Source organism: Delphinus delphis, chromosome 8 (genome assembly GCF_949987515.2).
Source record: "Delphinus delphis chromosome 8, mDelDel1.2, whole genome shotgun sequence".
NCBI classification, from domain to species: domain Eukaryota; kingdom Metazoa; phylum Chordata; class Mammalia; order Artiodactyla; family Delphinidae; genus Delphinus; species Delphinus delphis.
In genome coordinates, this window is record NC_082690.1 from 57299658 (window position 1) to 57317338 (window position 17681).

The window sequence follows — 17681 nt, forward strand, 5'->3', positions numbered from 1 at the left end:
TTTGGATGGGCTGTAAATGGAATCACATGTATCCTTATAAGACAGGCAGAGAGAGACTTGAGTAGATCTAGAAAGGAGAACGTGATGTGACAATGGGAACAGAGAAAGAGATTTGAAGATGCTTCTCTACTGGCTTTGGGGATGGAGAAGGGACCCATGAGCCAAGGAATACATGTAGCTCTAGAAGCTGGAAAAGACAAGGAAACAGATCCTCCCCCAGAGCTTCAGGAGGGAGCATGGCCCTGCCAACCATTTGTAAGAGAGACAGAGTGCACCTGGGAAGCATCCACCTGGACTCTAGAGTCTTAGAAAGTGGCACAGGGACCTGACTCTGCCCTCCCCTGGGGTCACTAAGACAGACAGCCAGTTCAGCCCCAGGCATCCACCGCCCCTCTGACCCGGCCCATGACCCGCTCCAGCTCAAGCACCTCCCAGGGCTCCTTCCTACCTGGGGGATCAATTCTTGACTTCTTGACTGGACATTAGTTCCCCCAGACAGCAGGCCAGGAGGCACCGTCAGGGACCCTGTCTGCCTGCCCCACCTCTATCTCAATAGAAGTTTGCTGCACAAAGGCCTAAACCTCAGCCTCCTGCTCCCTAAACCTCACCTCGACCCTGACCCTCCCCAGTAATTCTCACCCACGAGTGCCCTGCCCCTCCCTCCTCTCTGCTTTGCTCGCTCAGCAGCCCCCATGTTCCCGCCTCGCCCCCTCCTGACACCTAGCGAAGCCCAGTCCCCCTGAGAGGGTGAGGCTGGGCCGAGCCACGTGGCTGCTGGCAGAGCTGTGCTGGCTGACTCCTGTCCCACCCGTCATCGGCAGGTAAGCTATGTCAGCAGGCTGGGCCCCAGCAGGCTTTGTCCCCGGTGGATAATGATGTCTGAGAACTTCTCCCAGGTCAAAGGGCAGCCTGATTTCAGGAGGAGACCGCAGCTCCGCCCATCCCTGAGGGCCTCTGAGCCTCTCTACCACGCCTGACAAGTCCTGTGGTCCTCGGGCTGTCTGAGTTGGCCAGTGTGTTGGGTGGGAGATCTTCCGAGGCAAGGCCCCTCGGGCAGGCTGGGAGCCCTGAGGGGGTGTCAGGTAGCAGGTGCTGTGGAATATCGGACCCTTGCTGTGCAGCTCCTGGCTCGCTGTATCGATGGGGAGGTCAACTACTTAAAAAACACCCCAGTGTCAGCACTCAACACATAAAAGGACATTTTTGTTCACACAAAGTCCAGTGTGGATATTCCTATTTGGGTAGCTCTCCAGGCAGCCCTCCTCTGAGATCAGGCTCTCTGCTCCTACCTCGTGTGACTGATGTCTTCGACATGGGGCCTGCAAGGTTGCTGTGAAAGAGGGAGGATCCCCTTCCCTCTGCCCCAGCCAGGCTTTCCCCTTCCCCCCATCTCCCATTCAGGTGCCCTAAGTCTGATGGTCACCTTGTATTGCCTCCCAGCCAGGTCAGGGGTCATGGCCATGCCATGGTTCCCACCTCTGACTTTTGCTCATACCTGTGCCCCACCTGGGGCCCTGCTGTGTGGCCAGCTCAGCCTCTTCCTCCAGGCAGACTGCATCCGGCAGCATCCACAGCGTTGGGCTTGTCCGGTCCAGTGTCCTGCGCTGTTGCTGTCGCTGTTGCTGTGGGAGCACCAGCAAGTCGTCCCCAGTGACCTCACCTCCAGGTGTCACACCTTCCTATGGTGTGGGCTGGACTCAGGGCCTCTCATCAAAGTGATGGAATTAGGAGGCAGAACTGATGGCCTGTGACTCAGAGACTAGACTGTAGAAGGCATTTGGTTTTTTCCTCTCTCTCTCTCCCCCCCCCTCCCTCGTGATTTGCTAACTCTGGGATAAGCAGTGTCATTGACAATTGGCAGCCCTCTGGACAGGTCCCCATGCGGGGGTCTGAAGCCTTCTGCCAGCAGCCGTGGGGGCAAGCTTGGGAGTGGATCCTCCAGCCCCACTCGAGGCTCCGAGACCACGGCCCCGGGAATAGCTTGGCTGCCTCTTCATGAGACACATGAGCCTGAACCCTCAGCACAGCCCCTCCAAGATCCTGGTCCTCAGACACTGTGAGACACTAAATGGTGGTGTGTAAAGCAGCAAAGTTTTAGAGTATTTGATCTACAGCAACAGAGAACTAGTTTAATCAGCTGAGAGCAAGTCCCGGACTCACCCTCACCCTTGCCCAGGCCTGGCCTGTAGGGCCCAAGAGGAGGTGCGGTGTGAGTCGTTTATACAACCTCCCAGGCTGACCAGGGATGCTGAGGTCCCCAGGTCCCAGGGCACTGACGGTCACAAGGATGTGGTCTGGCCTCGGGGTTCCCAGTCCCCTGGGAACATGGTAGATCACTCACCCATTCATGGTCATGGCCTTTTCACCTCCAAGCTAGCCCACAGGATGGGTAACCAACCGTAATTCAGGGCAGTGGGGCAGAGCAGGGTCCAGGGTGGGTGCGGTGTGCTAAGGTTTGACAAAGGAGGTGACCTTTGATTGGGTGGAGGAGAAAGAGCATCTGGGGAAAGGGATCAGCAGGTCCCAGGACATGGCAGGTGGGAGAGCAAGAAGACTGAGAAGAACCAGCAGCCAACCCACAGAAGTGTGGACATGATAAATCCTTGCCTCCTTCAGCCACTAAGGTCTGCAGAGGCTCCTTACCCAGCGGGCAGGTCCTTCCCTCCTTGGCAAATCTTGCCCTTCCTTCACAGCCCCGCCCACCTGCCATTTCCTCCGTCTTCCCCTGGTGGAAACCATCACTCCCCCTCTGAACCCCAATGCCCTTGATTCCCACCTCTCTTGTGACCCTATAGCACCCACCTCATAGGGTCAGAACAGGCCATCATGAGATGCTGGGCACATCTATGACCCGACTCCTAATTACACCTACTCCCTACCATACCTCACAGGACATGAAATGGCTAATTACGTCATAATACTATCTATACCCAGAAAACCGAGCTCGGTATTGTGATCCTTATTTCTCCAATGATAAAACTGAAGTTTGGAAGAGATGTGACTTGCCCAGAGTCACTGAAAAGGGTTGGGCCAGGCTTATGCCCAAATTTACATTCTCAGAACGCCCCCCATTTGTACTTATGGGTGTGATTATAACTTCTGGAGGGAAAAGGCCTTATTTTCTTGCTCCAGGTGTGGGAGTTCACAGTACTGGTCCTACCCTACCATCCTGTCCTTTCACTAATGACACATGTCACAGACCCAGGAACCCAGAGTTCTTCTCATCAGGGGTGTGTCCCCATCTACCCTGCTTGTAGACACATAGGAATATTCACTCCTCATGTCTGGCCTTTGTTTTCTGGCTGGGCTACCCTGTATCTTTATATAACCAGTTCCCTTCTCTCCCATAGGACAGGCCAGAAGTGGTAAGTTGGAGTAGACGGGTCAGGAAGAAAGAGACAACATGCCATTCTTTGGCCCATCTGATCCACCATCTGGGAAGGGGAGACAGGGCAGCAGGGCTGGGGGGCCAGGCTGGGGGGCAAAGGTGAGGCTCTGACCAGCGCTCCCAGGTGGAAGTGGGGAATATGAGAAAAAAAGTAAAACAGAATCTTTCATTTGATGAATTGACATTTATGGAGCCCATTTTTTATACCAAGGTCAGGGCTGAACTTACAAAGGATGGAGTAGGAGTTGCCTCATGGAGCTCTCAGCCCATGTGACGTCAGAGCTGAGACTCAGAGGTCATCCTAGTCACTCGGGGAAACTGAGACTCAGGACGGCGAAGAAGTCCGCTCCCGGGCATTCAGCCGATGACAGAGTGCAATTCTCCTTCCCTACCTCTGGACCCCTCTGGCTGCCATTTCAGGGCTCAGAGGACTCAGACACTCAAAGGTGCCCAGGGTGAGTGCAGGGGCTTTGTGGCCTTGCCCTCCTCTCCAGCTCAGGGAGGGAGGAGCTGGGACAGGCAGGATGCAGGATGAGGGAAATTGTAGGAGAAAGGGCTGCCGCTGGTGGCTTCTTGCAGCTGTCACTCAAGGCAGAGGAAGAAAAACCTGGTAATATTTCCTGCCCACTGAGTGACAGGACCACAGAGGACAGAGAACCCGGACATTATTCCCTCCCAGCATCTCTCCCATTTCTCAGGTGGGCAGACCAAGGAGGGGGCTCCTTGCAGAGGGGTCACAGCAGGAGTGCAAATCACCGATGCCAGAGTATGGTCTCCTCTGCCACACTGCCAGTTGTGACTCGGGGCCTGGCATGGGTTAGAAACGCAGGAGTCATCGAAGGCTTTGGAGATGTGCTCAACGGACACCTCCGCGAAGCCTTCTGGGATCACAGCCCCTCCCTCTATTCTCCCTAATGCCAGCCCTGCCCTTTGGGGCAGCCCCTCCTCTGGGGAGGCACTAGCAGAATTCCAAGTGTTGGTCACTGGGGACGTTGTACTTGAGCTTGTGGGCTTCGAAGAGGTTGCTTAGCTCCTTCATGTAGCGTTGGTGCAGCCTGTCCACCTCTTCCTGTGAGGGATGCGGTGTCTTCTGCACCTCGATGGGCGTCCCCACTGCAAGACACAAAGGAGTGAGGTGGCCCAGAGCAGGAACCACCGGAGTTGCAGTGCCCTTGGGGTTCACACCACAATGGTCATCGGTGCAGGAAAGTGCTCTTACTGTCTCACTTTCAATTCTATTTTGGGTGATAAGTTCTAAGATGTTAGGGCAACTCCAAGATTCTGATATATTAACAATACCACCAGCTGGCATTTACAAGCAATATCTCCTATAATCATCCTAACAATCCTATACGGATAGAACCTGCTATTATTCCTCTTTGACAGGTCAGGCGATGAGGCTCAAGGAGGTTAAGTAACTTGTTCAAGGTCACATAGCCAGGAAGAATCAGTGCCAGGTGGTAAGCCCTGGGGGTGTGTTCTTAACCTCCAGGCCAGGTGGCTCTGGGAGTCTCAGATACGGTGATGGGAAGCGCCTGTATGTCTTGGGGGGAGGCGGCCCACAGCCCAAGCGCCCTTCTTCACCCCTCTCTCTCCATGCTGGCCTGCAGTGCCCCCTTTCTAGGGAGGGATCGGGAGGCCCTATGTACCTCCTTCCTCTGGTTCTGCCTGGCTCAGGAAGAAGCTGCTGTGTTCTTCTCTTGGGAATGGCTCTGGAGGCAGCACATGTGAATTATATTCATGAAAATATTACCACACAACCCAGAGAAAGTCATGGTGTAGGGGACTAACCAAGTCTGTACTCAACTAAGGAATGACTGGGTGGTTGGAGATGAACAGACCTCTCTCTACAAGCTTTGCCATTGGAACCTAGGTGGAATCCAAGAAGAAAGCAAATGAGCTGTCCAAATAGCTGCAAAGATGGTGCTAAGTCCATGCACTGAAGCTCATGCCCATTATTTACAGGAAAATCCCTCAGGCTCTCTTTCATAGCCTGCTGATTGCTACTTTACACACAATTCTAACACCTGGAATGCCCTTCCCTTGTATCCATCTTCTCCAATAAGCCTTATGAGATCATCTGGTCAGAATTAAACCCTCCTTCTTTGGTATAATAAAAAAGTCAAATAGATCCTGACCAAACCTCAACTTATTTACTCAAGGGCAGGGTGTTCTTTTGGAAATGATTTAACTTCTCTGAGTCTCAGTTTGCCATTAGTGAAATGGGGATGACAGTCCCTGCCTCCAAGGTTGTTGGGATAACTGAGCTGCTGCATGTAAGGAGCCAGTACAGTGCCTGGCACACAGCAGGTGCTCGGTACTCAGTAGTGGCTACTGTTCTTTGTGTCTCTGTTAGAGTTCTCCTCCCAGACTGCCTTATATCTGCCTGTGTAACTGTTTCCCAGTCTAGAATGTGAGCTCCACAAGGTCAAAGATGTGTCTGGCCCATGTGCATGTCCCCTTGCAGCACACAGCCTGGGCCCCTTGCCCTGTAGGTTTCCCCATCCCAGCCTGGGTCTTGGCTCACCCACGGTGGTGATGGGCTGGCGGTAGGGCATAAGACCAAAGCTGTACTGGAAGACACCACGGCCATGGAAGAGCGGGAGGGAGACTCTCATGATCTTCTGCAGTCGGTTCTGGGTCCGGCGCAACCAGGAGCCAGGAGGGTTGTCAACCTGGTCAAATAGGTCATTCTCCCCAAAGGAGAAGATCGGCACCAGAGCTACCCTGGAGGGAGACAGGAGAGAGGGTTAGGAGGTGCAAGAAGGTGCAAGCTTGTCACCTAGCTTCCTGCAGGGACCCAGTGACCAGGAATTAGGGTAGAGAACAGAGCCCTGGGCCGGAAGTAGGAGGCCTCTGGTGTCTCCCAGTCCTGCTATGGCCTTGCTTTGTGATTGTGGGCATGTCCCAGCTCTTCTCAGGACCACTGCCTGGCAGTTGTAACATGACAGGGAGACTAGAATGCTGCAGAGAGTCCTCCCAGATAGAAAAAAACATTTGCAAACTTTGGAAAAGTCTGACCTGCCCCAGTTAGCTTGTATTCTTCAAAGAAGCTCCAAGGTAGGAGAATAGTTCTAAGCAATGCCCCAAACTCCATTCTCCCAGATCCCCTCCGTCTCAGATCTAATGCAAGCTTTCAGCAGTATGACCCTTGACACTTAGTCCCTTTAATCACCAAATCTCCCTTCTAGACTCTTCTCTGGGTATTTGGGAATGAGACAGTACATTGTCACCAACACAGAATCTTCATTGTGAATGGATTGAGATCTCCCTGCCAGGGCTTCACTGGTGGCACAGTGGTTAAGAATCCACCTGCCAATGCAGGGGACACGGGTTCAAGCCCTGGTCCAGGAAGATCCCACATGCCTCGGAGCCCCTAAGCCCATGCGCCACAACTACTGAAGCCTGGGCACCTAGAGCCCGTGCTCTGCAATGAGAAGCCTGCGTGCCGCAATGAAGAGTGGCCCCCACTCGCCGCAACTAGAGAAAGCCCACATGCAGCAACAAAGACCCAACGCAGCCAAAAATAAATAAATTAAATTAATTAAAAAAAAAATCTCCCTGCCAAAATAGGATCTGCATTAATCTCTGCTGTCTTCCCACTAAAATACAATCCTTGCCAATCTCCAATTGAACGAGAGCCCTCTCCCCCGATACCCGTGCATCAGGGCGAGCCTGATGAAGCCCTTGCGGTTCCGCAGCAGCAGCCTGTAGGCTCCAGGCCTGGCGTTCAGTGCCTCCTGGGAGCCCCCAACAATGATGGCCACCAGGTTGCCACCTCCCTTCCTGTTCAGAATGTGAGCGGCGCTCTCCTTGTCTGATGAGACCAGCCCTGGGGAGAGGAAGAAGGTCAAGTATGGTGTGAAGGGGGCAGGGATGGTGGAGGAGGATGTGCTCTGGGCTCCACCCCCCCGAACTGGGAGTTCCCTGAGGACTGGGACTGAGTCCTCCCCCTCTTCCCAACCCCTGGCCGAGCTCCTTGCTGGGCACGGAGCTGTGGGAAGTGCTTCCTTGGGTCTAGCCTCCTTCTCCACTACACATGTTCTTGGATTAAGCACAGAATTGTTAGAAGTCCTCCTTAAGATCCCTCCTCCATGCCTCCAGCCCTCATCTTCCTGGGCTACCCAGGGGTGGGAAGACTCACCCCCTGACATGATGTAATCCCTGAAGAAAGGGGCCCAGAACCACAAGTTCAGCATCATCAGATGTGGGCGGATGCCGGGGAACAGTGAAGAAAAACCGGTGCTCTCGGTGCACAGGTTGGTAAAAGCTCCAGCCGCCAGGACCCCGTGGGGGTGGAAGCCAGCGAGGTAGTTCCGGGAGGGGTCCAGCTCCACGGTCTTGACCAGCTGCAGGGACAGCAACCTGGTGAGTCGGGGCTGGATCTCAGGCCCTCCCTGATTCTGCCATCACCAGTGTGACCTTGAGCAACTTACTCCCCCTCTCTGAGCCTCAGGCTCTTATGAAGATGGAGATATGCGTTTGAAGGCATCTAGGGAGACTGTGGTGCCATCTGTGTCTCAGACTCGCTGCTGGCTTCGGACAAATTGCTTCCCTCTCTGGCTTTTAATTTATCAAATGCGGACATCTGACCCTGTCCCACCTACCTCCCAGGACTGCTGAGAAGCTCAGGTCCACGCGTGCCATGGAATTACCAAGACTACAGGACAGGATGATCATAATTGATACATTGAATTATAATTGGTATAGTTCATACACCATCAAGGGCCACACAGGGGTGCCACTATGCTTGAAGAGCCCTATTTTAACAAAACTCCCTATGAGAGAATTTGGCGCTTAGGACCTGGGAGTGAGCATTTGCAAGATATATCAGGGGTGGTTGAAAGAGCGTGCAGACCTGGAGACTGGCCCTAGTCCTGTTAACCCCTCTGTACAATGCAAATGTCTCCCTGGTGGTTCTCTGCTCCCCCCATGTCAGACCTTCACTGCCATCCACCCACCTGTTCCCCTGCCCATTGGCAGCTCTGCCCTGGTCTGGTCAGTCCTGCAGCATGGTGGGTGCTGGGGAGACCACTAGATATTGTAGAGGGAGTGGGAGAGGAGAGCTGTTTGTCATTAGCAGCTTCCAGGCAAAGTGGGCTGAGGGTGGAAGGAGAGGAACTGAGTTAACAAGTGCTGCTCCCACCATTTACTGGACAGGCTTCAGTGTGCAAAGAGTACTGCCGGGGCACTGATTGTGTGTGTGACCAACCCCTGCTCCACTCTGCCAGTAACTGCCGGGACTGCCCTTTACAGAGCCCTGTTATCTGGGAGGCACAGCCATCAGAGTTGGAGGCCCTGAGGCCCCTGGCAGGAGGCTCCCTGACAATTCTGCACAGGCCTTGCAGGCGTGAGCAGTCCATTCCACGCTGGCTCAGCTCTGACACCGTGAAAGTTCATCCTGTCACCAAGCTGAAATTTTCAGAATGACCCTGAGGATTCTTGTTGCCTTCGGGCCCCAGAGGCCTGGCTGCCTGCTCTCAGAGCAACCTGGTGGGACCCAAGGGACAGCAATGGGGGTCTGATCCTATCTGCCCTACCCAAGCTGAACAGCCCCAAATTGTCCTGTCCTTGACCTGGACTTGATCTCCGCAAATCCCCACCCCCCCAGTATGCCCTCTGGTTACCCTTGACCCTTTGCAGAAAGGCTGAGGGGACCATAGGTGGAGGCGCCATTGCTTCCCAGATGAGGACAAACTTCTTCCACTCGTTCGGTGGGGATTTATTGGACGAGAAAATAAGAACAAGCAGAGATAATTCTGGTTATTCTCATTGGGAAAGGTGTTTCTTGAAAAGCATACCTGGCTCCCCGCACTGAAGCACTTGCTTATGCATTCTCTTTCTCAGCTAGTGGGAAAATAATTTTGTACAACCTGCCTAAACGCAATGAGGCAGTATTTATCGATATTACAATTGAAAAACGTAACTGACCTTTTAGGCCAGCAACTCCACTGCTGAGGAAGTTAGCTACAGAATTTCTCATACTTGTGCAAAATGACATCTGAACAAGATTATTAACTGAAGTATCATTTTTAGTAATACCAAAACTTGGCTTCCACTCAAATGTCCATCAACAGGGCCCATTTAGACAAATTATGGAACATTCACTCATGGGCCACTGTGTAGCCATAGGGATGTACGACATAGCTCTTCCTGTCCTGATACAGGAAGATGCTACAGTTGCTTGTCGGGTGAAAAAGCAAAGAGCAAGACGATGTGTGCAGAACGTCATCAGCTGTGCCGAGAAGGGTAACAGGAGGTGGAGACAGCTCCTCCTGGGGGAAACGTTGCCTGATTCTCCACCATTAGCCCTTTAGGAAGGCTAAGGGTGAGGTTGGAAAGCTCCAAGACACAGAGACTGTGCCCTAATTTTGCTTGAAATTCACCACTAGATGCTAGTTTGTAAAATCACAGTAAGAACTGATAGAAGCTCAGGGATCCACATGCATTTGATAGGGAAGGCAGAGGCTTGTGAATGTGGGGACTCCTTATCCGGGACGCCCTGCCTCCCGGCCACCCTAAGATCCCTGCAGGGCCTGCGCTTTGAAAGTATGTGGAAGAGTAGGAGGGTCTCCAGGGAGGTGGTGGGGTCCAGAATCCGCAGGCCCCAGCGCCACCCCTGCAGGCTCCCAGCCCAGGACAGGCAAGTCAAAGTGCTCATCTTCTCACTCCCTGCAGGTCTCTTGGTGGTACTGCCCGCCCTCTGCAGGTGGTGATGCCACAGGCCTGCAGTGGGCGACAATCCTGAACACTGTGCGCATGGAATTTCTGCAAAACAAGTCCAGTGTCCCAAAGGTGTCAGTAGTCCCAGGGTTGAGAAACCGTCCTGGGGGGCTAACTGGCTGGGGCAGCAGGAGGATGGCGGGTAGGACAGGCACAGAGCTGCTCAGCATCAGGTTCTGCAACTGTCAGCAGCTCCAGCTGTAAAGAGAGCCAGATGCTGTCCTTTGGAGGTCACGGGATGGCAGGAAGACAGCCCCCTGGAGAGCTCTCAGTTGAAGAGCTCCAGTTCTGTGGAATGGCCTGCACTGGCCTCCATTACCTTATCCCTGAAAACCTCTCCCGCCTCATCCCCAGGTGCACCTTCTGCTTTCGTCACACTGTTGCTCAGAAACCATGCAGTGGCAGGCTCTGGGCCTGAGCTTGCGCTCTTCCCTTCGCAGGCTGCCTTTCCTTCCCTGGTGGACTCAGGATTTAGCTCACAGTGTGGAGGGAGACCACAGAGCCAGAATCTGCAAAGCTCTACTTGAGGCCAGAAACCACTTATAGTTTTCTTTGGCTTGGTAGCTGGTGTCACAAACACTCTAGGCTACAGGCCATACTTTCCCATGGAAACTCTGGCCTTCCTGGCACAGAAGAGCGAGCCTGGGAAGAGGAGCTGGGGGATGGGAATTCAGAATCTCAAAGCTCAGAAGTCCTGGGGTGGGGATGAGGGACTCTGCCCATGACATTCCCATGGCTTCCCTCGGGACCCAGCAAACCCTGCTCGTTTGTGCTGACAAGGTCCTGGGAGGGCACCCTGCAGAGGAAGCAGATATGGGGTCGAGGAAGACTGCCCCCACCCGGGCCCCTCAGGTTGGCTCAGCACTGCCCACTTGCTCTGCCCTTCAACATCTATCACCCCTAATGAGCATGGAAGCCTCTGCCAGCCAACTTCCTGCCCTCTGCCCAGCCCCTGCCCTGCTGCCCTGCCTTGCCCTGCCCCATCCCACCCCTTCCCTTTGCCCAGGAGGCCCTGCTCACTGGATGCTAAGGGCTCCTGCACATGAGCTCTTGCCCAGCCTTTGCTAGTCCTTGCTGGGCTCCAGAACTCTCAGAAGGGAGCAAGGCGGGAACTCTGACTCTGCTGCTGAGCGCCCATGACTTGGCCAAGCTGTTTACCCCCTTTGAGCCTGTTTCCTCCATTCCCTATCGCTTTACCAGCTGGGGACCTAATTTCTGGAGGGCCAGGAAGAGGTGGGGCTCCCAGATTGGGGTGGGAGAAGCCATGCAGGTGTGAAGGGCAGAACAGCCAGTCTCTGGGCTATCAGAGTCCTCCCTAGACCCACAGCCATGCCCACATCTCCCCAGAATCCCCAGCAATTCAGTAAAATAATACAAACTACTAGTTTACCGAGAACATACAAAGTGCTTTACTTGCTGTCTCATGGAATCCACACAACCCAATGATGTATGTGGCATCATCTCCACTTTACATATGAGGAAACTGAGGCTCAGAGAGACTGTGTAACTCACCCAAGGTCACGCCACTTGTATGTTACAGAACTGATCATAGAACCTAGTCTGTTCAGCTCCAGAGGCCACACTCTAGATGTTTCTTCTCTCCTGTTTCCAGGGGAGGGCCACCTGCCCCTGCCTGGCACCTCTCTGAGTCCCCATTGCCTTCCCCATCCTATCTGGACAATAAATCATCCCTGCCCAGCTGCTTATACCCAAGAGTTTAGTCTGTCTGGGATTCAGGAAAGGAGCCAAGGTCAGTTCACTCAATCAAGGATTCTGCTCCACTCAGGACTGAACTTTGGGTCCAGGGTCAAGTGTCCAAAAGGCCATGAGGTGCCCTGAGTCAGAAAGTCAGAGATTCAAAAGCACTCCAGTGGGAGGGATCAGTGTGCTCACTGGATACATTTGTAAACTAAGATTTAGAATGGGGCAAGGCCTTGTCCAAGGATGCCTAACATACCAGAGTGAGGGGAAGAATCTGAGAACAAGTTCATGGTCCTCTCCCCTGTCCCTCTAAACTGACTAAATGCACAAACTTTAAATCAGTAAAAGAGCTTTGTATGTGAACTTGATCACATCCTTGTCCCTCTCTAGGGGTTAGTCTCCTCATCTTATGAAGTGTGGGGCTAGAGGGTCTCTTAGGACCTTAAGTTTATTACCTTCACCCCCAAGCATGGCTACTGAGGGGTTTATAAGATACATATGTGTGCCACACTACATGGCCCACAGAGCTCCTTCAAATCCTGTTCATTCATCAGTCCTCATACTTGCCCCAAATCCCTGCAGGTGGGAAACCACGGCCAGACAGAAGCTGGACTCTTCCCCAGGCCACATAGTGGTGGAAGTCTGGCTCCTACCTCCCAGCCCAGTATTCTGCTCACTGCACACAGGGCCGTACTTCCCCACGGACACGTGGGGCACTACGGTCCTGGCCACACCCCAGCCAGCCCCATTACTCACTGAGACGGGGAAATAGTCCTTCATGTACTTCCATATGACCCAGCGCCTTATGGCCTCAATGCGCCTGCCCCCCTGCCATGGCTTGTCTCGGTCCAGGTACCACCAGGTTGCATACAGGATACTGAAGATCCAGAATCTTGTGAACAGGAGACCTATGAAGACCACAATGCAGATCTGGGCTGGGGAGGGAAGCAGGAACCATCATCAGTGGTCAGAGGGATGAAGGAAGGATTTCCACCCTTATGCCCAGCACCAGCAGCACTGTCCTGTCCAGCCCTCACCCCAGGCAGAAGGGGTCAGCCTGCCCTCCCCTCAAAGAGGAAGGAATGCAGCCCATCCAGTGTCACACTGGGAGCCTGGATTTGAAGCCAGGTAGGCCTAACTCCAAACTCACTTTTTCCCACTGCACCAGGCTGCCTCATTCACTCCAGTCTTCCCCCTCCACCTCCTCTCTGTCCAGTTAAGTATTTGTATTCACCAGGTGCTCAATAAATGCCTGGGGGAGAAGTGACTGGTTTAACTGTTTCTCGTTTCCACCCTTTGGGCCCTCAGAGAAAAAGGAGACATTCTCTCTGCCCAGCCCTCTCTCTGTCCACTCTCACCCATCTTTCCATAGATAAATTCTGCCAGATCCCCCCCTCTAATTAAAGTCCTTCCATGGCTTTCTCATAACTTTAAAAACAGCCCATGTAGCTCAGCCTGGCATTCAGGCTCCCCACGGCCGGTCTGATCCCCCTCCCACTCCAGCCTCACTCACCCACATGCACTCCATGCTCCGGCCACATGGAACTGCTCAGTGTACCTACACTGAGAGACTGAGTTCCTTCAATCTCTTAGCTTTTGCTTATGCTGCTTCCTCTGCCTGCCATGCCCTTTCCTGATGAAGGAGGCAGGAAGTAAGAGGCCAACTTGTGGCTGGCCCATGGGTTGGGGTGCAGCATGGCTAGGACCAGGCCAAGTGAGGAAATACCTTCTTACCTACGATTCCAAGTCCCTTGCAGCAAGCTAACCCTGGCTTCATCTCAGGGTCAGGGGGTCTGTGGGGCTGACCCTTACCTGATGCTAATGGAACATCATTCCCAGAGAATATTTCTCCCTCCCCATCCCATTCCTTCCACTCAACACCATGCACTCACACTCTTAAAAAGGTCAGCCTCCGGTTGTATTGCATCTGAAAGTGGGGTAGACTGGGTCTGTCATTCCTGGCAGGCTTCCAGGAGAAGGGGACTTTTGACCCAGTCTGAACAGTAGTAAAATTCATAAGCCAGAGAAAATAGGTTGGGGCTCACAGATTTTCAGTTTACACAGAACACCTATGTGCCAGGTGTTGGTGGTTCAGCCGTGAACAACAGAGAAAAATTCCTGCCCTCGTGGAGCTGACTTTCCAGTGCTGTGTTTGGGGCACTTGTTAGTTTTTTAAAATTTCTATGGTGGTAAAATATACGTAACATAAACTTTATCATGTGAACCATTTTTAAGTGTACAGTTCAGTGGCATTAAGTTCATTCACATTGACCATCATGACCATCCATTCCCAGAACTCTTTTCATTTTCCCAAACTGAACCTCTGTACCCATTAAACAAAAACTCCCATGTCCCCCTCCCCCAGCCCCTGGCAACCACCATTCTCTTTTCTGTCTCCATGAATTTGATTAGTCCACAAACCTCACATAAGAGGAATCATAAAGTATTTGTGTGTGTGTGTGTGTGTGTGTGTGTGTGTGTGTGACTGGCTTATCTCACTTAGCACAACATCCTCAAGATTCATCCATGTTGTATGTTTCAGAAACTCCTTCCTTTTTATGGCTGAATAACATTCCATTGTGTTATTTGCGGCATTTGCTATACATTCATCCATCAATGGACCGATGGACAATTGGGTTTCTTCCACCTCTGTAGCTTATTTTTAAATAGCATTTAATTAGTCACTAATAATGAAAAATGGGGAGGCTTCACACTCAAACCCATTCATCTGGCGTCTCTTGAACATCAGGAAGGAGCGGCAGCCCTGAGTCACTGCCATCGCAGGCAGCTCCCCTCCAGGCATTTCCCCTCCTTCCCAGGCCTGCTGGCCAATGGCTGCTGGAACCCGTGCTCTCACATCAGCCTCGTGATTCCTGGAGGATTCAGAAAAGGACGAACCACACTCCTGGTGAGTTGATCACTTTTTTGTTTGCCTTTAAGTTTTTTTAATAAAAAACTTGAAAGGGAAAGTTGCAGAAGAGTGGGAATGAAATGCCACCATTTGCATGAAGAGTAACATGTCCACCCTTGTGGATGCTCACGCATAGAGGCTGGAAGGACAGCTGCAGATCTGGAGGGAGGAGGCAGACGCCAGGAGGTAAGGGATAAGGATGGCTTGGCAGTTGACTTAGATTTTATCATTTTTATTTATATAACAAATATTTAATGTGAGAAAATGGTAAAGAACCTCAGCTAGGACTCTCTGCCCTTGGGCAAAATCAAAAGTCTATGTGGGTTGATCCCCCTTTCAGAAAACCGCCTCTAGAGAATAAAACAGAGTTGTTAATAGTGGCTCCCTGGAGGGAATTCCCTGGCCATCCAGTGCTTAGGACTCCGCGCTTTCACGGCTGCTTTCACACAAGCCACGATGTGCACAGCCCAAAATAAATAAATAAATAAATAAATAAATAAAAATAGTGGCTCCCTGGAGGGTAGGATTTGGGGAAGTCTTTCACTTTTAGGATACATATTTTGTTTGGATGTGCTACAACAGCACATATTCATTTTTGTAACTAACATAGCATGTTAAGGTTAGGAAAAAACCCACGCAAGAGGAACTTGCACTTGACAGAAAGAACTCTCCACCATCCCCCTCACCCTGAGGTCACCTTTTAACTCCTATCAGCAAGCAAAACCCAAACTTGGGGATCTTTTCAATCCCTTAGGAAGGGAGACACCTTCTTTCACCTTGTAACACCAAGGGGGAGAAATGTAAGAACCCACTTTACTGAGACCCAGAGAGGGTATGCAAATTGGCTAAGGTCCCAGAGCAAGCTAGGAGGATGGGACCTGGCATTCAATTCTACTCTTTTGTCTACATCATGCTCCCAACATTCATTCATTCAACAAACATTTATCAACACCAACTCTTCTAGGAGCTGGAGATGCAGCTGAGAACAAGACCATTTGAATGGAGCTTACCTTCTTCCTGTGTGAGCATGTGAATTATAGAGGAGAGGAAAGGAAACTGAGTAAACATGTAACCCACTGGAAAGTATTTGTTTCTGGGCCCTGAGTCCTCAGTGACAGGGCCTGGTTGACCTCTCTGGCCAATTCTTTGCCCCTCCCCAAAATGCCTGCTCTATGTCCAGCGTGAGCCAGCCGTTCACAACATGTGTGGTGTTTACTCCCCCACTGGAAGTCCTTACTCTCCTGCCAGTCTGTAAATCCTGCCCTGTGGACTCATCTCCTAAGTATCCTTGAAAAGGGGCCCTTTCTTTCCACTCACTGCCAGACCAGGGGAGGCAATCTTTTTCTTAAAGGGCCAGATTGTAAATATTTTAGACTCTGAGGCTATATGGGGCGACTTGGAGGATATTACATAGGCACGTAATCGTTTGAATTACGCAAACATTTAAAATCTAAAAACTATCCTTGGCTCATGGGCTGTACAAATGCAAAAACAATCAGTGGGCTGGATTTGGTCCATGCCACATGGGACCCTGATCTAGCTGGTGGCTACTCCCTGCTATTGGTCTAACCCCCACACCCCAAACACAGCAGGTCCATAGACTTCAGGCACTGAGACCTGTCACACACAGATTGGACCTTGTCACTCCTGTACCAAAAAGCCTCCTGGGCTCCCCTTTGTCCCCAAGATAAGGGACAAGGTACAAGCTCCTGCTCGTGGCGCGAGTGGGCTCAGATCCCTTTGCTCAGCGACCCTCCCTCTAGCTCCAGACCCAGCACTGCTTGACCTCCCTGTGCTGCTCCTGACATTGCCAGGATCCCCGGCTGGGCTGGGGGTGGGCACGGACAGTCAGACACACTCCTGCTGGGAAAGCTTTCCCAAGGCCAGCTGGGCAAAATGTCCCTCATCCCCTGTAATCCCCGGGCCTCAGCCCACCTGGCTCTGGGCCCCCAGTGCCCTTTGCCCAGGAGCCAGCCTACTTGTCGGCTTGTGGCCTCCTGCCCCTTCTCCACACCTCCTCCCACGCCCTCAGCCCTCTCTCCTCCCTCTACCACCTTCCCTCTCCTCCTCTGGCAGTAGGAGGAGTCCAGACCTACAGCCTTGGACATTTAAGGCAATTAGCTTCTCTGCTCATCTGTGGAATGGGGTAACCGGGGATATTTTAAATGTTTTAACAACCCTTAGGGCAGAGACACAGGTCAATCATCAGGGATGCTAGGGGCAGGGAACTGGAGGGCTTGCTTTAGCTGCAAAATTTCGGGGAGCTTCTGAGCGAGGACATGGGATATGTGTATTGTATGTGTATGTGTGTGTGTGTGTGTGTGTGTGTGTGTGTGTGTGAGAGAGAAATGGCTATTGACCAGTCTGTAAAGAGTATGTCCACAGTTTAACGCCAGTGTAGTGGCATCAGTGAACAGGCTGAACACTAGCCCTGGGGGGCGCACTCCCTACCCTGTCTGGCGCCAGCAGGTGAGATGAAGAATCCCATTGCCTCCCACCCCCCCAGCCCAGCCCACCTTACCCAGAGCCAGAAAGCAGAAAACCCACTGCAGGACCACAAAGGTCTGCATCCTGCGCTCCCATGGCACGGACAAGGGTGCAAACTTCACCATGCTGTCTCTTTGGTTGATTCCGGTGTCTTCTCTGAGCTCTGCTGTGGTCTGAGGCACCTACTTACTGGTTTTTGCTGCTGCCAGAGGTTGAGTAAGCGTTAGTGGTTGGGGAGGAGGGCGCCCCACCCCACACTGCCCAGCCCAACACCTCCCTGCCCCCGCCCTGGCAAGGATCTGTTTCCTGGTAGAAAGCTTTGAACCCACTTGCCCTGGAGCCAGGTAAAGGAAGGAGGAAGGGAAGGACATTTGCCTCCTCAAGCAAAACCTTATCTGCCAGATGCCTTTCTCTGTGCCTGAATCTTGCCCTCCACTTGGCAGGTAAAGCACTGAGTATAGGGCAATCTTG

At 52.5% G+C, this 17681-nt stretch overlaps 1 protein-coding gene across 1 annotated transcript; it reads right to left on the reverse strand.

Moving 5' to 3' along the window:
- Positions 1-3573: 3573 nt before the first annotated feature.
- Positions 3574-17360, reverse strand: MOGAT2 (monoacylglycerol O-acyltransferase 2). Its single transcript, XM_060017262.1, has 6 exons — positions 17245-17360; positions 12569-12747; positions 7533-7737; positions 7046-7220; positions 5916-6115; positions 3574-4501 (listed from the first exon to the last, which is right to left on the reverse strand). The coding sequence occupies exons 1-6, from the start codon at positions 17333-17335 to the stop codon at positions 4347-4349; spliced, it is 1005 nt and encodes a 334-aa protein (XP_059873245.1). The 5' UTR covers positions 17336-17360; the 3' UTR covers positions 3574-4346.
- Positions 17361-17681: the final 321 nt, after the last annotated feature.

What these genes read in the sequence shown, in the direction of transcription:
- MOGAT2 (XM_060017262.1), bottom strand. Translation starts at nt 17,335, where the DNA reads ATGGTGAAGTTTGCACCCTTGTCCGTGCCATGGGAGCGCAGGATGCAG. An exon ending in TTTCTGCTTTCTGGCTCTGG is followed by an intron (nt 12,748 to 17,244) that starts GTAAGGTGGGCT and finishes TTCCCTCCCCAG; the next exon opens with CCCAGATCTGCATTGTGGTC. An exon ending in GGATTACATCATGTCAGGGG is followed by an intron (nt 7,221 to 7,532) that starts GTGAGTCTTCCC and finishes TCCTCTCCCCAG; the next exon opens with GGCTGGTCTCATCAGACAAG.